We start from the raw sequence: 23295 nt of genomic DNA on the forward strand, positions 1-23295 counted from the left end.
TCTGCCACTGTATTATACGAGTGCCTAATGTTTGTCAGGTGACAGCTGATGTCATCAGTGACATTTTCATCCTCTTGCCACAAACTCTGTAAAAATAGTGTGTTGATATTTGTGAGAGCTCTTTTTAGATAGAACTTTATTAACTTTATTAATCCCTCGGGTGGGTTCCTCTGGGAAATTCGATTTCCAAAAAAGCACAGCACCGACAGAAGTTACAGATTTACAGAATATTATATATATATATATATATATATATATATATATATATATATATATATATATATATATATATATATATATATATATATATATATATATATATATATATACACACACACACACACACACACACACACACACACACACACACACACACACACACACATATATAAATACAGAGACAATATAAATAAAATATACGAAGGGGATAAATAGAATAAATAGGAATAAAAATAAAAATACAAGTGAAAATAGGAATAAAAATAAAAATGAGCAGTCAGGGACATGCTTGTTATGAAGTGAAGTGAGCTAACTGAAGGAATGCCAGTCAGTTTCATCAGAGCTAAAGAGCCGGCCCTGGTTAGAATGAATCCAATTCATTTAGCCATTCAAGTATGAGCACAGAAATATGTATTTGTCACTGAAAGCTACAGAACTCTGGTGGTTTGGTTTGAAGTATCGTTATTAGAAAAATTGTGACATTGAAGTTCAGGATTTAATCCTCTTTCCTTGCTTTTTTTTTTTGAGAATATCAGGTGATCATATTTTGAATTTCCCTGGATACACATTTTCTGTTTACCACCACTCGCATAAACTCAAGCGTAACTTGCAACACTACATGACTCAAATAAAAATATATGCTTTAAACTCTCAAAGCTTAATTTTTGCAGCTGAAGAATAGAAGTAGATTTTTAGTGGTGTAGATTAGTATCATGTACAAATAATGGTGGTTACTTATATGTTTGCTGCAGTGCATTTCTTAGACTGGATGAAGTATTTACTACTACAAGAGCTTAGTTCAACCCTTTAAACAGGCTGTGCCATGTATTCAATATTGTGCCATAAAGTATTTAGTTGATTAACACTATATTAGTAATTAGAGAGCGCCATTTTTCTTTCAGCACCGCTAAGTGAAACACTTTTGCTTCATAATATACAATTGTGGTTGCTTTGGCCTAATGTAAGAGTCTTTCTGACTCTTTGACTTCGTACTTATTTGAGTGTTGAACTTATTTATACTTGAGTCTTATTTTATTCGCACATTAAAGTGCTGTATTATGAACACAACATACTGAAATGATTTCAAGTTGCCTATATTGTTTTTTTACTATAGAAACCTGTCTATTAGTAAGCAATGACATTAAAGGAATAGTCTGATGCTTTAGAGACTTTGCAAGAATTTTGAGAAGAATGCTACTGCTTAAATTGTTTTAAGATAATTTCATAAAAATGTTAGCTTACTTTAAGATAAGCACCATAAATGGGGGGAGCAACTAACCTGCCCGGAGGCCGCAACAGACTGAGCTAAGTAACATGTTAAATCTAATTTAGGCTTTTTAATTATTTGAATTGTGAAAATATCATTTATGGATTGTGTATTGTGTTTATACAAGCCTCTGTTTATTCCTTCTTCTTCTTTTCTCAACAACCCAGAGCTAGTTAATGAATAAACCGAAGAACAAACTTGCACCTCTAAATGCACAGACACAAATCACTTATGTACCTGCATGAAAATATGGGACATTTAATACATTATTTATAGATTATTAAAGTCCTATTATTTAATAAAACAAGTTATTGGGATACGTTCAAGGTGAAATCTGATTTTTGTTGTTGCCATCACAGGAAGTTATGATTTGGTTGTGATAGAGAAATGTTGTTTTATAAATTGTCTGAATGTATGCATGAAGTGGGTTTGATCAGTGAGACGCTCCCTCTGATCTCTGTTTGAAAGATTATACACTTCAGCTTCCTTCTAACTGGCTTTTGAGACCTGACCTGATTTTATGAGAAATGTGTTTGCCCCGATGAGCAGGAGGAAACTGCAGCTGAAAGTCGTCAACTTTCTTTGGTGGCCGCTGAGGCTGACTGCACGAGTGAGTAAATCCCCATAAAGTACCCTGTTTAAAAGACCATTCTTTAGAGTATTAAAAAGTATGTCTGATGCAAAAAAACATACATATATGTAAAGCCATGCACCTAACACTGGTGCTATTGCCATGGTTACCTTAATTGACAGGAGCTAGTTGGTGTATACTTTGCTTCACTTCCACTGATTGGCGTCACTAAACTGGAATCTGTAATTATGCTGCTGGTGATTTTTGAAGCATTTTTAATGGAATTTTCTCGCTAAAAAGGGATTTCACATTTTTACTTGTTCTTTCAAATACAAAATGACTTGATAACATTAATGAGAGATAGGTCTGACAGATTATAGGTGAAAAATAATCACTTTTTGGGAAAACAAGGCACACGGTGAGCCATCAGTGTTAGATGGTGAGAGCAAACTTGTCGGTTGATGTACAGTAAAATTCTCCATTTTCTTTAGTGACTTTAATTTATCAGGACTTTTGTTTTTAATTTGATATTTGCTTATTCTATGTACATCATTAAGTGTATTTTCTTTAATAAACGACAATATAAAAGATCATTTACAGCAATTATAATCATTTAAAACATTTCCATATTTGTACTGGGATAGTTTTTTTTTGTTAAAGTCGCAGGGAACCACCGGAGCTATGGATTGGTTGCATATTTCCACTGGCTCCCTGTGGCTCTAAGGCAACAAAATCATCGTAATATTGTAATTAAAATGCAAATTTGATTAAAACCAAATAATCATAAATAGCCCACTGCCGAGTAGCAGTGTGGTACAATGTTTTACTTAGCTACATCTATTAGTAGTCCTGATAGTTTCATTAAGGTAATTATTAAGTCTGAAAAATATGCTGATTATTTTTAAATAATAATTGCTCAAAAAAGTCTGTTTGAATGTACAAGAGACTGGCATATACAGTTGTGTTAAAAAGAAACTTTTCACAGGACTTTTTGCAGATATATTTCATGCTTATAGAAGCACCTGAAATCACCTGCTGCAAAACAAATCCAAATCATGACCATAAATGTTGATAAGCTGCGTTTGCTTTTGTGCCAAAGGGGAGATGTTGACCATAATACAGAGGACCAGATTTGGCAAGAACCAAACAGCATATCAGCAAAAAAAAAACCCGGACACTAACTGTTAAGCATGGCCATGTGAGGGTGATGGTTGTTTAGCGGGTGATTTCAGGTCCTCCTATAAATGACTGAATCATGGGATGTACTTACTGGTAACCATAGCAAACAAGTCACAGTTGTGCAGTGTTTTTCTAACTGGACTTAATTGTACTTCCTGATCAGCAACCATAACTATTGCTCACTCTCCTGACCATATGTCCTCCGCAGATCTTCATTTTCTAGCTTTAACTGCCAGCTGCAGGTGCTGACTGTGTGGCATTTAGTAGTTCTTAGCAATCCATAAAAAGGACTTGTGCATCCCCCTCGTTTAGTAAATACAGAGTGGAAACGGAGAGCAGAAAAAAGACACATTAAGGCAACTTTAGCAAGAAAATGTACCTAGCTGCATTTATTATATTTAATCAAAATAAATAAACATTCAATATAACACGGACAAGACTCAGCTCTGTATGCCTGAAACAGAACAAACCTCGAAATAGTGCCTGTTTTTTTGTTTTTTTTTGTAAACATAACTTGTACGCAACGTACAAAAAATACTGCTCAAAAACGTACAAAACGCAGCAAACAAATATCAAGTATTGTGCAGTTTTCCCAAACACTGTACCAGCTGCTGACATCAGTCACTGCAAGGAAATTACTAGTGTGAAGCGCCAGAAGCGGCATTAAAAACGAACATCTCGCCAACATCCAGCCAGCGGTTATATGTGAGAGGCAAACAGCTCAGTGGCATAGACCAGTCAATTTTAGTTCAGTGATGTGAGCTAATCGGTGATCTCACAGGGCTCACATCGGAATATATGTTTATATATGTGTGCGATTATTTCCGTAGGCTGCCCTTTAATGCAGTGTTTAAATTGCTTCAGGTTTGAGATAAATACCAGTACAATTTCCCTTAAGGTAAAAACAACATTATTTTGTTTTCCACTGTAACAGCAGCACAAATACCCCCCCCCCGAAAAACATTTGCTTGGTTGTCAGAAGATTTAAAGCATAATCAAAAGAGTAAACACATTCAGGGCCAAATGCAGAAGAACTGCAGTCTGCTCTCCCCTCCCCCTAACACAAAGACTGACGCACTTCTCCAAACACACTAAATAGAAAAGAAGACTACCACTTGCTAACATCCATTCCACACGGACATAAAAAAAGTCTGTTCGAAGCTCCCTCGTCATAAAAACACATACGAGTAGTAGAAGAGTCCTCTGTATGCGCAGCCTGGATTAATCACAGCAGTCGGGTACTTCTTTGCCAAGCTGGAACAGTAAATGTTACAAGACACTGTCAGGTTCATCCCTGCGTGTCTACACTTGCACTTGGTACCAGTAGATTCAGTAGTGGGGGTGCTACATAAAAAGAAGTGCCTAATTAAATGTAGGATATCCCCACAAATTAAAACCCTGCAGTGTGACATACAGAATAAAAAGCTAATACAACAGAATGCAATACTTTTGAATATCTGAACCCTCTAATGACATGACAGTCGTCTCCACGCTTATTGGGGCCTGCCCAACAGTAGCAGATGGGACCAGAAATGGTTACAAATGTCCCCCTTTCTCATTTTCTTCGTGCACTCCCTGGTCTCTTGACCTGCCACAGGTGATTGTGGATGGTCAGAGCGTCCACGCTGACCGACACAGTCTTGGCGGGGATGACAGTGAACTGCTTGCGGTCTGAGCTGTACTTGTAGAGCTTGTCGATCATCTTTCGGTTGATGGTGCGCGGTCCTGTGCCTGAAAACTTGATGATCTCCTCAGTGTCCGGAGAGTACGAGTAAATGGCGCGAAACTGGCACCCGCCGTCACGGAAGAGGATGATCAGGTGATTGGACTCGCACTTTTCTAGTTCCTGAGAATTTAAAACTGAATTTTTGAATGTGGTAAAAAGTTAAAAGTACTATGCAAAAGTCTTCAGCTTCCACTTATTTCTTTGTAGTCTGCTGAAAATAGCTGCAGTGATTTATTGAAATGTGCAAACATACATGGTAATATAGTCAATATTTGGTATGACCACCTGTTCCACTGTGTTTCACATATTGTTGCATGTCTTTCCTAACCTCCTCCATATATATTAACAACCATTTAAACATTGGGATGATTTTCAGATAAAGTTCATCTGTTGTATATAGTTTTTAAGGCCTACTACTTCTTCTTTTGTCCTCCACTTGTCCACTGCACACCATGCTGAGATAGAACTTTCCAGCTGATAGCTCTTTGGGAATCACCTTATTGTTGGAAAAATGAAATTATTTGCCCAACAAATTGTGTTATCTTTGACATTACATTAACATTAAACTAATCTAAAATTGTGAGCTTGCAATTTAAAACGGGTCCTTAGCTAAGTTGTCTCTTATGTTAGAAAGTCTGGCTTCTTGAAAGGAAAATAGAAAGGAAGGACGGGTGGCTCAAGACTTTTGCATAGTACTGTTTCAATAACACGTTAAAATGTTTTACTATGATATACACAAAGTTCCCAGACAGTTTCATAGGTATTACTGCTGCGTGTTCACTGACCTCAAGAACAACGCTCTTCTGCACTTCATTAACCTTTCCGGCCAGGCAGCAGTGGGCGATGGCATTGATGATGATTGGCTTGTTGGACTTGGAGCTCGGCTCCTTGAAGAGTTTGGGACCTATAGCATATGAACCAAACCAAGAAGATCAGTAAATGACATACAGGTCTCTAACCGTTTAAGGAGTGGTTTAGGTTATAATAGAAAACAGGCCTAACTCTTTTCTTGCTGAGTTACATGGGAATATCAATGCTTCTCTCATATTTTTAAAGCAATTATAAAGCTAGAATAAGGAGCCGATTAGCCTAGCATAGCTTAGCATCAAAACTGAAGGAGGGAGTAGATGCAGTGGCAAACTGCTGTTCAAGCTTGTAGCAAAGTTTGTGAAGTCATGGCTTGAGGTCCAGTGGATATTACAATCTGTGCTTAAGGCTAAGCTAACTGTTTTGTTGGGCCTGGTTATACAGAAGAGCCATCAACCTTTTCACAGTTTCATTGACAAATAGCATAAAAACACATTTATCTAAATGTCTCTTTCATTAAGAATGTGACAAAATAGAAAATTTGTTTTGCACCAATCTTTAAAAATAAATGTTGGTTTTGTGATGATGGAAATAAATCTTTTTTTCAGCATTTCTATTCACCAGTATACTCATTCGAAGTAATGGAAGAGGCTATAGAGACGTTCTCCCAGTCCCGTTCCATGTTCCTGCTGGAGGCCCTGCTTAGGGGGAATGACTCCATAGAGCACACAGATCCAGCCCTAAAAAAATGCACCAAAATCAAATTAGTGCAAAGACAAACAACATGGACACAAATTTTCTCTGCTTTTATACAGCCAAACTCTCACCTGTTTGACTCTGCCCCTCCGGAGATAACGCTGTCTGCATCAGTTGCCAAAGAGAGTGTTGATCCTCGATGACTGCAGCTCAGATCGGCTGAAAATGGAGACAGAAGGATTTAGCATCAGCTACTTTCCTTAGCCAAGTGCTGTTTGCCCAGTTTTATGCCTGAACTACTGCACTTTCACAGCAATAATTAAAAAAAGAACAATGTAGTTAAAAAAAAAGCACATGTAAGACCAAAGAGACACAATAAGCTGCACATAAAACAATAAAACAAGTGTATCAAAGCCAATCAGAAGTGTCTGCTCTGAAAAAAGACGGACTGATCTTCCTATTCTGAAATCCACTCCTATTTTTATCAGTCGTGTCCACATCATGCAGAGCAGCTTAAGAAGGTTCACCTCCCCTGCAGCCTGCTGCAGAGTCCTGGGCTTTGATCAACATGGAAACCTTCAGAGAATTACCTGCACGACACACACGCACACACACAGATACTCAGAGGACGACAACACGATCACATTTTTACTGCTTAAGTACTAGAGACACTCTTACGTGTAGCGGATCCTTTGGAGAGACCGCTGGACTCTTCACGGTGCAGCGATTTAGGCCTGTTCCTGCGGGCTTTGGTCCGTGGGCGAGGTTTGACCAGACCCTGCTCCTCCATCAGGGCTTGTTGCTTCCGCCGTAAGTATTCCTGCTTAATCAGCTCTCGCCGTGCCTTCTCTTCCTCCTTACGAATGCGATCCTCTTCAGCCTTTCGCCTTGAGCAAACAGAAGGAAAGTTAATACAGCGGCCAGATGCCCACCCACGCCTTGGACCACTCCTTATCATTTCTTAACATGTGATTTCATGTCCAAACTCACCGGGCCTCATCACGCTTGAGCTCGCTCTCAGCCTCCTGCTGAAGTTTGCGTAGTCTCGCCTCTTCGGCTTTGCGCTGCTGTTTGAGGAGGAAGGCAGCGCGACGTTTTGCCATTTCGTCCTCTGCCTTTTCATCATCCTGGAAGATTAAAGAAAAACCTCCAATATACCACATTGAAATTAAAACACAGTACAACAAAATGTGTAAACATCTTCATCTCACCTTGAAGAAGAAGCCCAACACGTTCTTCTGCTCGCCTTCTGCCACGCAGTCTGGGGCGTCTACAGTGCCATCCTCGAGTTGATCTTTGAGCTCTGACAAGTCGACTTCAATCAGCTGACCCTTGACTCTTGTGCTCTCCTCCCCACTGGCAACCTCCATCCTTGACCTGACAGCTGCGTCCTTCTCCTGCTCTCCATCCTGTGATGGAAATTGAGTCGTACTGGAGATAACTGGTGGGTCTGGTGATTTGAGTTTGTCTGAGAGGCGCCCTGTTCCCTCTCCTGTGCTGTCTTGGACCCTGAAGGTGGTGTTCCTCTGAAGGCTTCTCTCAGTCCTAGAGCTCTCAGCAGTACTCTCCACCTCCTCCCCTTCAGCACATTCTGGAAGTTGGATGTTTGATTTTTTGACACTCTTGCTGTTTTCTTTACTCTGTTTCAGCTCTGGGGCTTTGCTGCGCTGGCTGGAGCTAAGCTTGGGAGGACGACGAGTTGGTGCAGCACTGCCGGCACTGATATCTACAAAGTGAACTGCATAAGATCTGGAGTCTGAGGTAGAAGGTGTTTGTTGTGTTGGGTTTGTGTCAGGGGGTGTGCTTGGGCCTGACGGCACCAAGTCTGGAGGGGAGGCCACGCTCTGCTTCATGAGCAGGTTTTGCTGTAATGAGAGTTGCATCATCTGCTGCTGAATAGTACTAATAGCTTCATTGAGCAGCTCTATGGAACGGGAGCACTCATTTATATCAGGTTCAGCTCCGTTATCCTGGGAGAGAGCGTTTAATCTGTTGTCTGTGTTCATCGGTCCTTCCTCTCTTTGACCTCCCTTTGTTCGAACCTTTAGAGCATCAAGACAAGAATCATCTCTGCTGGTCTGGCTCTTTGATTTACTCCTGTCAGCAGATGTTAGCGCCAAGGATTCCTTGGAGTGTTTGAGGGGTAAAGGAAGAGTGTCGCTGCGCCCCCCACCCTTCTTAACAATGTTCAAGAAAGCAGCTTTCCCAAGCTTTAATCTCTGCCTGGCTGACACCGTCTCCATCTTTTTCTTCTGATATTCGATTGCGCGTCTCTGCTCTTCCAGTTGCATGTGAAGTTGCAGTAGCTCTGAAGGCACAACTGGAGAACTAAGTGCCGTATTCTTCCCCATCACAGTGCTCGGTTCTTTCGCCAGCAAACCCGAGGTGGAGTCATTCCTCAGTTGCCAGGGAGGGCAGGGGGTGACATCAGAGCCATCAGGTGTTGTCTTTTGGGAGCTGCTGGTACTTGAGTATCCGTCACGGAGACCAAGTTTGAGGAGCTTTCTCTCTGCAAAGCTGGTCATCTTGACACTGGCGCTGCCCGAAGCACTGCAGCTGCTCGCCCATGATATGGTACTAGGGCAAGGGCTAGAGCGCCCACTGCAATCTTCCTTATCCTCCCGCTCGCTTACCTTCATGTCTTCTCTGAGTTTGGCTGACTCTCCCTCTCCAAATTCTCCAAATTCAGCCGTGTCGTCCTCTTCTGGGCACTTTCCCCTCCCTCCCTTCACCTCCTCTTTCATCAGCTCCATCTGATCTTCTTCCTCTTCATCCTCCTCCAGGTCTGCGATGTCAGAGTCAGAATCGGGCCCCGCCTCTGGCATGCAATCTATGGAGAAAGAACTGTGCTGGTCTGGCTCATCTGACAAGTGAAGGAAAAAGCCTTCAGATTGCTTCTTTCCAGGCTGAGAGTCGACTGCTGAATCCTCGATCAGTTGCCTGAGAGAGCTAGGAACTGATTCCACCACTTGCGTGGGTGTACAGCTGCTGGGGGATTTCCTCTGTGAGGTCCGCGGGACACCGGCCGTTGCATTTCTTGCATTTCCCGTGCCTCTGCAGCGACTCTCACCGCTCTCCTCCTGCTTGTTCAGGCTGATGCTTTTCTCTTTGGCCATTTTAGGGATGGCAGGCAACAAAGGCTCCAGATAATAGCTGTCGCCTCGGCAGTCCAGAGTAAAAGGGCCCGCATCGAAACAGGAAGGACGAGAAGCATTACATACTTTTGAGGCAGGAGCTGCACTCTGCATTTCCAGCTCGTCCTGCTCCATGTTGCTCCCGATTCGATGTCTAGAAAATACAGAAGGATGGATAACGGCAACCAGTTCCTCCTCTTCTATTTCTTCTTCTTCATCCTCTATGCGCATGTGACTAAGCAGGCTTTGACCACTAAGTCTATGCTGAGACAGACCCGCACCCAGCATGTGTTTAGGAGTAATGCTCATTATGTTGGAGGCTAAGCTGTCTTTGCTAATGGAGCGAGCAAGACTGATACTGTCTGCATCATCCTCTGGGGCAAAATGCAGGGCATAGGATGCAGGCTGGGATAAAGGCCTGGATGAGATAATAGTACAGAAGGAGGAAAATGAGTTAGGTAAGCTGAACAAAAGAATTTGTCATACTGATAGATTCTGCAACATGAAACTGAATAAACCAATTACTGTATACCACTCACCTCGTCCTTCTCTCTGGCCAGGCCATTTTGGAGCCCTGATGTTGCGCATCTGGGCCTATCAGAGAGTTAGGCCTATGCCTTATATCTGCACAAAGAATACATGATCCATGTTAGGAAAAAATATATTTACTTCTTGACTTCAGGCAGAAACCTCAGCTCAGAACACAGATGATTTTTTTTTTACCTGGAGTGGTCTCCTCAACCACTTTCTGTTGTCTCTGTCTCAGAGGCAGCACAGATGGGCTTGTGGAGCTTGATTTAGTGCTGCATGAGAGAGATAGAGAGAGAGAGATATTAGCTGTGTAAATTATTATTGTATATCTATATCATTGTATAAATTAATAACCTCTTAATTTACTAAGTTTACATTGCTTAAATATTTAGTGCAGAGGCATTTAAAACACTACCGCAGAGACACAAAAGAGAGACACCGCACTCCGAATCATCCCACAGATCTTCATTTAGGAGAAGAGCCAAGATGATGCTTGTCTGGGTCCTGTGACCAAAGACCCAATCAAAAGCTAAACTGGGAAATATAAAAGCCAATCACTTTGCTTAAATGATCTGGTGCAATAAACCCAAGACCTCAATCGTGTCAGTAGTTTAGCCCTAATGTTGTATAATTTTGTATATGTGTAACTTTTAAAACATTAGTTAATTTTGTTTTGTTTTGTTTTTGATCTTAGGGAAAAGACAGCCAAACTCTTTTTTTCTGGACTAGTGACTCAATAGATGTTTTTTGTAATGATACCTGAGGTCAGGGCTTGTGGGCGTGGCCAGGGTGTCAGCAGAGTGCGATGATGTCAGGAAACTTCGTTTAGTGATGTTGGAGATGGGTACATAGGATCGAGAAGTTTTAGGCTGCAGCAGCAGTCTCACTGTGGAAATAGAAGAATGGCACGTTTTCACAACAGCCACTAACATTTCAGTAAATACAAATATATATATATAGTCATCAAATCAATCTGTGTACATGTAGCGACTGTGCTTTTTGTGTTATTCAATCAAAACTGATGGATGAAGGCAGAAAGTGTGCCATACCATCTCTGATATCCTGAAGATCCCGGGGTTGAACAAAGTCTGGCTTCACAATCTCAAACCACCAAAACAGCTCGGCAATGAAGACCATCACATTATTCTGTAAGACATCAAAAACTGACGCTATCAGGAAGAAAAGCAAGACATGACAAAAAAGCAGCATAGCACAGGATCAAGGCACACTGGGCTTTATATGTATTCTTTAGATTTAATCCATCGCTTAAAGCAATTCACTATCAGGTGTTGAGACTGAGGGCAAGAGGAGCAGGACCACAAGGACAAATCCATAAAACACGTCTTTTGTTGAGGTATAATAGTTAAGCAGTTAAATTTAACGTTACTTTTACTCAAAAATAAATGTACAGTGATTTTATTGTAACTATAAAAGTGTTTTATGTTTCCAAGCTCACCTTTAGTACCGGTGGGGAGTACAGCAGGTCTTCAGGCTTCAGATAGAAGCATTTGTTCAAATACTCGTTTGAAAACTCCATCAGTAGTTGGATATTGTAAACACTTTCACTGATAGAGGGAACCTCCTTCAGACAGATATCTGCACACAACAGGACAACGCTATCAGGCTTACTCTGTACTCTTAAACCTTTTAAATTCATAGATACTGCTCCTTTTGCTTCACAGTCGTATTGATCTTTTAATTCACCTCTTGGTAAAACTATCCTGACTTATATAACATTAGGATAAATTGACAGCTACAGTATGTGCTACACTTCTGGCTTGAATAGAGCTGTGTTACAGTACCTTCCAGTCTAACGAGTTCTGGGCAATAAAAGTGGATCACAGCCAGCAGAGCTGTGCCATCACACATGTCTTTCAACAGGTCGTCCAACAAGGGGAAGTGCTGGAGCGTTCGACCTGATAGGTGATCTCTGCGGTAACGCACCTACACACCAAGAGAAGGCCTAGGATTACACAGTGTGCACACATTTGTCTAATGAATCACTGAATCACACTCTCACTTGTCAGATAAACATAACATCTCACATGCTGTAAACTAATCTCTGCTTCTCTTCAGCACTAACTGGGGTCTAGGGCTTCTTGGTTGTGACATGTCATGTGGTGCATAATGTGTGTCTTCGCTGATACGAATCGGGAAGGGTGCTAATGATTCTCATATAAAATATTTAAGCTAAGCATAACACAGATAAGTATTGCGTGGATATGCAAGAGAAAAAGTCATAAACCGTACAATGAAGTAACGAAAGGGGTTAATGATGAATACTTTACCACACGAGAGAACTCCACAGGTTCCAGTAAGCAATGAGCCAGAGCATGCAATATATCAGGCTAGTGAGGTCAGAAAGAAATGATATTGGGAGGAAGTTAATGGTGAAATAAAAGAAGCCATGAGCCATTCTAACACTGGGTGGATAAATGGATGGTTTGGGAGGAGGAAGTTGAGGACTGAATGAGCTCAGCTGAATATTAAAGGATGTAAAAAAGGATTTGAAAATAAAAGCAAACGAGCATGGTGATGTTCCTTCCTTTGCCAGTAAGGGCCACTGTGTCATCTTCCTTATACAATTTACTGCATTTATATAACACCCATAAATATATTCCCTTTTTCCTTCATCCTGTTAGTCTAGTTTTTTCCCAGCTTTCCATTACGCTGCCACATCTGATGCACACACATACACAACCTCACACACCTCCAGTTGACACATTGACATTCACACAGGTGATTGCAAGCAGTGGCACTTACAGGTACAAGCTTCCAGTACCATTTGGAGGGAGACTAGTATCCAAGAGGCACACGAGGGAGTTAATTTGGGAGGGAGACACAAAGAGGAAGAGCAACAGACAAGTAAAGGGTCAGACACAGCCAGAAGGAATCGAATCTTCTCCTGATTGGAAGGAGGCAGATCTGGTCTTAAAGATAACCGGAAAGGGTTCGAATGAAAGCATCAGCAATATCTATTTATTCAGGAATCAGGGGGGAACAACTGAAATGAGACATAGCTCAAAAGACACACTGTGCTACTAATGATGCAGCTAGTTAATGCAAGCGTCAATCCAGCGGCAACTGTCTGCACATCTGTTGATACGTTAAAACACTAACTACCAAAAGCTTACTCAGCACAAACTTAATGATGACAGACACAATTTGAAAAAAAAAATCCCTATGTTAAAAATATAATACATTAAAAACTGGTTCCCCACAAAGAATCCCACAGCTTAATTATCCTAAAGCCCTCAAATAATAGGGACAGTAGTTTAAAAATATAAAGCATGATATATATATCCTTTAAGCATGAGGTGCAAACACACACAAATAAAAATGTTTGAATATCTGATCACAGGTTTGCAAGACAATGTCAGTAGAAGACAGAACTGATTACTTGACAATTAATATGTATTTTAAGGACAAGATGCACACATGTAGGACATTAGACAAAGGCAAAAAACATCACTTAAGACAGACTCTTTTCAAGACAGGGGAAGCTACACTCTCTGAACACTTTGTTATGTGCACGTTGCTCATACTCAGACTCCCTTTTGCCTTCAGCACTCCCTTCACTCTATGTAGAACAGGGAAACATCCATCAGAGATTTTAGTCCATATTTACATGTTAATATCATGCACTTGCTGCCTGCTGCACATCCATGATGTAATAGATCAGCAATAATGCTGAGGTGGCGTTTAAACTACTTCTGAATGTCATAGCAGAAAAATAAGGCTCATCAGACCAGGCAATCTACTATTGTTCAATTCTGATGTGCCTGTTTGAATTATAACTTCCATTTCCTGGTCTTAGCTGACAGGACTGGCACCCGGTGTGGTCTTATGCTGCTGTAGCTCATCTGCAAGGGTGTTTGCACCCTACTCTCTGCATTCAGAAACACTCATCTGCATACTTTGGTTGTAAGGAGTGGTTATTGGAGTTACTGCTGCAATCATATCAAATGCAAGCAGTCTGGCTTTTCCCCAAGCAACAGAACATGTGCACCAAACAAAGTAGCCAGTGAGTGTATTTTTCTGAAACTTGTTTTTAAAGGGTGCTATATACATAAAGTTATTATTGTTGTTATTATATTATCATTACCTTCTGGTGACTCGGTGAGTCAAGAAGATGTTGCTTCATTTTACACTCTTTTTCTGTGATCTCCCTCAACTTTATGTTCACCTAAAACACCAAAGAATACAGCAGGTTAGCACAGACAGACGAACACACAAATCCAACTGTCATAACAATAACACTGTTTAATTGTTGCCTTGTTGATCCAAAACAGCATCGCATCTTCCAGGTCATAAGGAAGCTCCTTTGAGGCACTGAAGGTTGAAAAGCGCTTGACACTGGACACCACCTTCTCTATGCTGATCATCTCCACCGTATAGGCCATCATCAGGGAATCAATGAGGTGGATGTGTGCGCTCTGGGAGAACAGATAAAGAGCTATCTTTGAATCCATCATTAGATACATAGCATTTGAGAAGCCTTAGGCGGAAATGACTTTTCCTGCCCCCTACTGTGACAACATTCATGAAGTCTTTCTATGTATTAAATATTTGGGAATCACAGATTCACTTTAGTATAGTAGTAATGGTATAATGGTAATGGTACAATATTGTTTTTATATAATAATCATTCCCTTTTACGTGTTGTTTTTGCATTTAGAGCACATTTTCAGGATTATGGAAATCATCAAGAGAAAATTGAAAATTCATGAAAAACTTTTTGATCCATTTTGCCTGATGAATAATTCTGTTACATTGGTGCATTATTTATTCCAACACTACTAGCTCACATTTGGCTCTGGAAAGTCAGATTAGCTTGTTAACAGATGGTAAGTGTGGGTTGCCAGGTTACTGGGTTATACTATTACAGAGGAATACTAACCACAATGGGAAAAAAAACAAAGAGATTTTTGGGGAGGTGTGTAAATCAGTGAAATGAAAGCAAATTAAATATTTGTTATTTTGTCACTGTTACAACTGCTACACATGAATCACAGAATCTGGCTTTGGGACGTTGCCGAAATGTGACTCATCTTTCAGAAAACTGAGTCTGCTTTTTCTGACAATCTAGAAAGACACATTTTACCATTTTGATGGGAGAAGCGCTGAGATCCAGATCTGAAACTGGCGCGTTGTCGGTCTCCAGGACATAGATGCCTTTTCTCGACAGAGCCTGGATGACAGACTGGTGGTTTTGGAGTGAGCTGGCCTGCTCGGCGTGAAGGATGAGCCCGCACACACGACAGTAGAGCTCTCCAGACTGCAGCATGCGGATGATGGGGGGTTTGATGTGTTCCTGCTCATACTGGTCTGTGTAGAAGGGGTCCCGCAGGTCTGCAGGAACATGATCTGGGGGAAGGATTGATGGCAAACAAAATGCTTTCAAAATGAGAGCCACAATGTGAGCAGCAAGTTTTTTTACCTATCAAAGTTGTATAAAGGTACAAATCACACTTTACAACCACACACACAAACTATTTTTATACAACACGTGTCCAACCAATGCCTTGCTGTGTTATGTAACAGAGAAGCTCCTAGTACACAGGCTTTAAAGGGTATTAGACCGTCTAAGAAGAAACCAGTGCATGAGGAGAGCACTCAAAGTCAGTGGTTAAACAGCACTTGGGCCTGAAGCCCTAAGCCACTTAGCCAACGGGGACTTAGTGGTGATAGTTAAGCTAATGGTGTCGTCCAAGCCAGCCTAGCACTCTCCAGCTCCTGCTCATGCACATGGACATGCCAAAGCTATTTTTATGTTAATCCAGGAGTTAAGGCCCGAAGCATTCACGAAATTTCTGTGTGTTGAAACTCTGTTGTTTCTTGTCACCCCCCCCCCCCCCCCCCAAAAAAAAACCAAAAAAAAAAACCCTCAAAGCCATCTGATAATGAATATTATAAGCATGCAAGCTAATGTAAAACTGACCTGAACTTGTAGTGGATTTAGTATTTTAGTAGTTCTGTCCATCATAGAGGGGTATGAGTGGGTGTGTACTGCTCTAAACAAAGTGTATAACTGTATAATTTATTTCTGTGATAAATCAGTAAATGGGTAGCAGGCACAGTGGTATCTATTTTACAATAAAAACCAGAAGGTGCTTAGTGTAGGTTAACGTAAAAGTGGATGGAGGGGGAAGCAGTAAATCTGTGTCTACAGCACCTCTTAGCTCAGCTATTACTACATTACATCTTGTTTGAATAACCACAGAAATGAAGGAATGTTGGCAAGCAAATGATGAGGTCTCTAGGAGACTCTAGCTCTTTTTTTAACTTTGAAGAGCTAGGTTTGTTTGTTTGCTTCTGTGCACAGTCTTTTTGCAAGGATAAGCTAACTGCTTCTGGCTCCAGCTTCAGAGATGGTGTGCATACAAGAGAATAATATTGATCTTTGCATCTAACTCAGCAGAAAATGAACAAGTGTATCGCTCCAAAATGTCAAATTATCTCTCTGACAGTACAGCAAACCTCGTAGCCAGATAGAGCTTCCTTGCACATCTTTGTCTTGTTAAAATATTGTAATGTCCGCATACACAGATATGCCTAAAATGCACTGCTTTTAACTGCCATTATCTATGGTTTCTCTATCAAATGATTGGTTTGGACTAGCAGTTACACCCTGCCAGGCTTCTTGAGGGACTGTTTGTTTCTAAGTCAAACATCTCCAGAACTGAGCGATGACAGTGATGAATAAAAGTGTGAGAAGAGAAGATAAGCAGCTATACTTGCATCAGTTAACAAAAGCATGTGTTCTCGTTTTGCTTCACATTAGGGATGATGCTGACTGTGATGTAACAGACAAACATCCATCAGTGGAAAACGCACACACAGCAGGCTCGGTACTACATCTGACTGCGAAGACCTCAGCTGTGTCTTTTACGACAGACTGCTTGCTTGTCATGGTCCACATACAGGATCTATTGCACGCTTCGCTGATGTAGCGCTGCCATATGTGAATGAGAATTCTAGATCATGTGAGAAAACACACCCCTGCATGTCTGAGCTCCTCTGTTTTGTTTTCCTCTTACAAATACCCCCACTTCCTCACTCTTAGCTGTCCCAGAATGGTTCCTCTTCCTCCCTGGTTGCTGTGGTGATGGAGAGGCCGGAGGCGGGGGCTGGGATGCTGTCCCGGCTCCTGCTCAGTGAATTGATTCACGGACCTTGACATCAGGAGATGTGTGCATGTGTATGTGTGTGTGCAGCAATAAATTTGAAAGGAGAGGTTCTCCTCCATAATTCTAGTAGTTAATACTGCTTAGATATTTATCGTCTATCTGATCCAGGACTTAAACCCAGCCCAGTGTGCATGTATGAGTCTTTGTTCTTATTCTTTCAAGCACAAAGGTCAGACTGACCAGCAGAAATCCTGCTGACAGTTAAGGCAGAGCTATCAGACTCCGGGCTCTGCAGGGGTATGCAACATTTCTCTCCAATAAGACGGCTCAATGAACAGTCCTCCTGAAGACAGCATGTTGGGCAAACATAGCCTGTAAGTCAATAAGCCAATCCCACCTGAAAGCATGGCAAAGCAGACAGAACTGAAAAGGTGGGCACCAATTTTCCAGATCCTTTATTCTAATTGTACGCATTTATTATTGTGCATGAGAGATCACTAATACAGCCATCCATCCATGTATCATTTTCTAACTGCTTATCCAACTGAAATCACAGGGGAGCTGGAGTCTATCCCAACTGACACTGGGCAAAGGGTAGGATACACCCTGAACAGGTGGCCAGTCCATCCCAGAGTGAACAGCACAGGCAACCATTCTTGCTACCATCCAAGTATAAAGCCAATACAGATATGCCAAGTAACCAAACAACAACACAAACAAAAACAAAACTTTGCTTCTGGAAAACAGAGCACTTATAGAAAACCCATGTAGGCTTACTGAGGGCAAACAAACTGAGAGCAAGACCTCAGCAAGTTCGAACCTGAAACCCTCAAGCTGAAAGGTGATAGCACTAACTGCGCCCCAGGAGAATCTCAGCACTTCCACATCTACCTAAATATCCAACTATTCCAGTATCGGTTCATTCAAACGGCATTCAGTTTCCATTTCAAAACTATTTTTTTTATCAAGTAAAGCACAGAACAAAAAATCTATGGACTGTACTGATCTGTACAGTAGGTGACAGAGCACTTAAGCATTATGTGGGAGAAAATATAAAAGCAATATCCCTGACCTTTAGAGCCCACTATTGTACAAATTATACAACATAAGACTGTTGACTCCAACTGTTAAAAGCTATTAAAACTGTACATAAAAAGTAATTATGTAGTTTGAAAGCGACACACTTTTACTATCCGTTTATCTGTTTCTTCTTTGAAACTGTTTCCAGTGCAGGAACGTTCAGTGTTTCTCCACAGGCCATTAATAAACATGTCATGAGTCTAAACAAACGGGCTGTGTTGTTCAGAGACACAGGCCTTCAGGTCCAATCCCATTAAACACTTAATCATGTGACTGCTGTGCTGACTTTCACAACAGACAACACGGTCCTCCCGGCACTGCTGTGTCGGTGTGTTCGTCAGTTTGCACTCTAATAGGAGTTCTGATAGTGTGGTTCTGTCTTCCACACTTATCTCTTCTCTCCAGATGAACATTTTTTTTAAAGCTGCACGATACCCGAGTATTGCTAAGCGCCCAGCTGTTTATGACCACAGCATACCCATCTTCTGATGGTTGCTTCCAGAAGACACTTGTTCTTAAACATAACAATAAGCTCACTTTACTCAAATGGCCTCCGCAGTCGCTAGATCTCAATCTAATAGAGCGCCTTTGGGATGTGGTGGAACAGGAGATTCACATCATGGACGTGCTGCTGGCAAAGCAATTGCATGATGCCAATATTAACCAAAATCTGAGAAATGTTTGTTGAATCTATGCTATAAAGAAATAAGACAGAAGGCAAAACGAGGTCCAACAACAATCAGGTATATCTATTGAAGTGTTCAATTTATCATTTAAGTATTTCTTTAAAGGAAAAGTGCCAAACATTTACCACTTCCTGCTTAATTATGGTCTCAGTTGCTTCTTTGTCGAAGTGATAATTGCTAGCTGCACACCACATTAAGCTAAGCAGGAACAAAAACTGACTGTCATGATAAGCGCCACATGATTGACAGCTGCGAATAAATGGCGGCGACAATCTAGCTCATCATTTCCCTACTACCTAAATAGTTGTGATAGCTTAATAAACTGAGGAGTCCCATGTCATATAGTATTGGTATAATCCTCATAGACTTTTATATCAATGCCTGCATAAAACAGGACACCAGAGTCCCTGGCACACATCAGGAAGAGCCAATGAGATTAAGGGAAGCAGGAAGCTTTCTGAGATAATGGTAATGGTTTGGTGTTTATTATGGACATCTTATCGCTGCCCCGAACAAACACCAAGCTCTAGTCTACACAACGAAAGCATACAATATTTTGCGCATTCATGGTAAAACACTAAAATGCTCCATCTGTTTATGTGAGATTGCTCATGCTGACATGACTGATGGAAGATGACAGTTATATTGTCATCTGAAAGATACAGTAATTCCCAGTGTGTAGATTGGAGCAGAATTTAGCATTCGGCTTCATTTCTATGGTATTATAAGCCCTGCATTTTCAGTTTTAGTTCCCATGTCAGCGTCAATTCCCTGAGTCATCTACAGGAATGGATACACTTTAATTGCAGGCACTCCAACTGCTTGACTCATAAAGTGGATATGAGAACAATGAGTTTTCCGTTCCTAAATGACTGCCTCCGGATCAACTTCCAAATACATTATTGTTACTGATAAAACAAAAACTGAGACTTGCAGAGCACAGCTGACCTCCTGATCACATTCCTGATAGATCTGCTAGTGCGTGGCATAAAAACCCACATTCAAAGAGTGATTTCCAGACATTTGCAGTACTTACAGCCTGCCTATGTAGAGCAATCATTTTTTAATATTTTAACAGACCTCATCAGAGCTGACAAAGCCAGTGACCTGTGCATGAAAGACTCATCACGAGATGTCAGCCCAAGGATTCACTCGCAGGAATGACGCTCTGGAGTGCTGCTATGTTGTCGCGGTATGAAAAGTTAATTCTCATAAAATACATTTGCAATTGTTGTGGTCGAAAATCAACACTCAAAAAATAGGATAGTGGATTTCCAAGTAGACTGAAGTCTCAATCTGCATAAACAAAGGACTAGTAACTGGAAACTTGAAACCTAACGTCAACATATCCTGATGTTTTCAGTTATTCTGACTGTTTAATAACACAGTTAGAAATCAATAATGTTTAAACTGAAAAGGTCACAAATTTCATTTTATTAAAATTGTCATTTGTGTCATAGTAGCATCTGTATAACTACACACAACTCAGATGTGATTCTAGACATGGACCTTTTGTAGGGTATATACCTTTCTCTCTTTCTACTACTAGGACAAAATGCACAATAAAATATTCATCCATATAAAAAGATATGAATCCTCTTGCATTCTTGACATCCAAGAAGGTCTCAGCAGCACAAGAGAAAGTCTTACCTGTGCCATAGGCTTTGGCAAACAACCAGCGGAGATTTGCGTCTATTTTGGCTCTTGCACAGTCGTACAGCTCCAGCGGTACAACCTGAGCCTCCATGACCCCTCCTCCTCCACCACCACCACCAGCACCATCATCATTTGCTGTTGCTGCCGCTGCTCTCCTCCAAGTGCTGTCCCTGCCAGCACTCACCTCCACATCCATCCTGAACATAGAGACACACGGGTATTACTTCTTCTCATGAAGCCAACACCATTACATCATCGATTTCAGGACAACAACCGGGGCCCTGCTCACTGACAGCACCGGCTCCGTTAACATGAAATTCACAAAGACTCACCTCGTCTGACCTGCAGGTGCTGTAGTCGCCTCTGCTGTCAGTCAGCACGACCATTCATATGAGCCCAAAACACCTTCTATATGTATGCTGTTGGCTATTTATCTGATTATCAGCTAATAATGTCTTAGACTGAAGTAACTATAGGGCACTTCCGGGCATAAATGATAGCTCTGTGTTCTTTTAGAATTAGCTTCAAAAATGAAACCAAAAAGAATTTTTTTTTTAGTAAATGACAGCTGGTTCTTGTGAGTCCAGTTGAACAGAACGACCCAATATTAACCTAGCACCGCTATGTCCACTGTATCAGTGGCAGGTTAGCTAGCGTTGCAACATTTAACAGCAATAATATAACATGTAGCAAAGACTCACCTCTAAGAGCACATTAGGATCCTCTCCGAAGCTTTGTATTTGAGATGGATGTATTGTTAAAACGCCGACATGCTGGCCTGGCTTCAGCTAACGTTGAAATAACAGACTCCTCCCTGCCCAGCGACACAAATCTCCGGCCTCTCAGGATAAAGCTTCGCCTGGTGGCTGATGGTCGTTAATCCAATAATTATAATAATAACAGTAATAATAAAAATTCCGATTGGCAACCACCACAGAAGTCTGCTTTCGATGGAATCATTAATGTCAAATAGCTGGCTCTTTCATACTGAGGCTGTCATCGTCTCTGACGGAGGACTGGCGATTCTAACGGTGCACGAGCAACCCTGTTGTAGGAGCCTGTCTCTATGGGGACGGGTGTTACCGCCAGTTACATATAGCCACCTGGTGAGGGCGCTGCAGCGCTATTTTAAAAAAAAAAAAAAACAGCTGTGAAGATTAATAAAAGATAAGAAAAAAAATCAGGAACAAATTAACGTAATAAAAAAGTAAAGCCTAAAACATAAGATTGTTGCATTAGGCAATCATTTAGAACTAAATAATTTATACCAAAAGTTAAAACTAATAAGACTGGATATAATTAATAAAGCAATTATTTGCTTGATTTAATTTCCTATTGGATATTGTTGTAATATTTGTTTTAAACAGACAAAAAAGTTCATAACTACAAGTAATGTTATTTATTGTTTTATTTATTTATTATATCCACTGTAGAAATGAGCACGTGTGAGAGTCAGCACACAGAGCTCGGTGACTTATAAGGCACAGTAAAACGGTAGAGATGGCAGCCATCCCAAACTCATAGAACAGGGAAAGCAGTGAATGTGATCTTGTGCAGGATCACCATGCACAGAATGAAATTGATGCTTATCTCTCTCGTCCATAAAACATTGTATTTTAAACATTTATTTTTGCTGTGGATAAAAAGCTGTTTATTCTAAAATATATTTTGTACGAAACGAAATGTTTTTCTTTAATTGCTGTTTTTACCTAAAATGGTACAAAGAGGTATATGAAAAATCGACAATCACTGCATTTGGTGGCTCACACATCAGTTTTCACCGTCATCATGTAAAAACAGTGAAAGAAGAACCCTCTGCCTAGGTGAACCCAGATTAAGGTGTAATATTCTTATTTTTCCACGCAGGGGAGTGGGTCTGAAACTTCACACAGTCAGCGAGTGAAGCCAGCCTCCAATAATCAAAGTGATTAAATGTGGCTTTGTCACAAGTGTGCTGCTTTTCATTGAGGAATACATCCAGGAGGGGGCGGTATTGGTCAATTTATATGTCTAAAACAATTTAATTGTAAATTCATGGCAAAAAAAAGTAAGTAGCCATAAATGTGGTTACATTGGACGAATGCTGGATAATGGTGTGAAAATGACAAAGATATAAATCAAACAATCAAAAATAAAGCATTTTTAAGTGTAAGTACTTATGTTAGGATATCACATTTTATAAGATGTTTTAGGTGAAAAAAGGGACGGGGGGCTCAGACACTTTATTACGTATACGTGTTCAGCTGATTCAGATATCTAAGCAGTCTATTACATAGTGGCAACTGAACTTGAAACTGAGAATCAGAATGTGAGTGGCTATGAACATACTTCGGTTGGGTTGTGGGTGTAAAATGGACAGGTATTTCTTGGTATTTCAGAATCTGTTGATCTTGTTAGATTTTTCCACAAAACCATCTTTAGGGCAACTGCAGCTGTGTGATGCTATCATGTCAATATGAACCAAACTCTCTGTAGAATGCTTCTTGCACCTTTTTGAATCTGTGCCATGAAAATTTAATGCAATTATAAAAGTAAAAAGTGGACGAGCCCGTGTTACAAATAGCGGGCTGTGAGTGTGCAAAACGTGTACACTCAGTGGCTCAGATAAAAATT

General features: G+C 40.8%; 1 protein-coding gene across 3 annotated transcripts; it reads right to left on the minus strand.

The window, feature by feature from the left end:
* Positions 1-3611: 3611 nt before the first annotated feature.
* On the minus strand, positions 3612-21718 carry camsap1a (calmodulin regulated spectrin-associated protein 1a). Of its 3 annotated transcripts, XM_080876685.1 has the most exons (20): positions 21384-21718; positions 20677-20879; positions 15235-15497; positions 14405-14566; positions 14236-14316; positions 12894-12926; positions 11933-12074; positions 11587-11726; positions 11180-11276; positions 10890-11016; positions 10323-10402; positions 10139-10223; positions 7677-10017; positions 7456-7592; positions 7144-7352; positions 6993-7055; positions 6597-6684; positions 6391-6509; positions 5748-5866; positions 3612-5082 (listed from the first exon to the last, which is right to left on the minus strand). In XM_080876685.1, the coding sequence occupies exons 2-20, from the start codon at positions 20876-20878 to the stop codon at positions 4792-4794; spliced, it is 4779 nt and encodes a 1592-aa protein (XP_080732811.1). In that variant the 5' UTR covers position 20879; positions 21384-21718; the 3' UTR covers positions 3612-4791. The 3 variants fall into 3 exon arrangements, with proteins under 3 accessions (XP_080732811.1, XP_080732812.1, XP_080732813.1); XM_080876686.1 differs by lacking the exon at positions 12894-12926; XM_080876687.1 differs by lacking the exon at positions 6993-7055.
* Positions 21719-23295: the final 1577 nt, after the last annotated feature.

Source organism: Rhamphochromis sp. 'chilingali' (assembly GCF_963969265.1).
Source record: "Rhamphochromis sp. 'chilingali' genome assembly, chromosome: 2".
NCBI lineage: Eukaryota > Metazoa > Chordata > Actinopteri > Cichliformes > Cichlidae > Rhamphochromis > Rhamphochromis sp. 'chilingali'.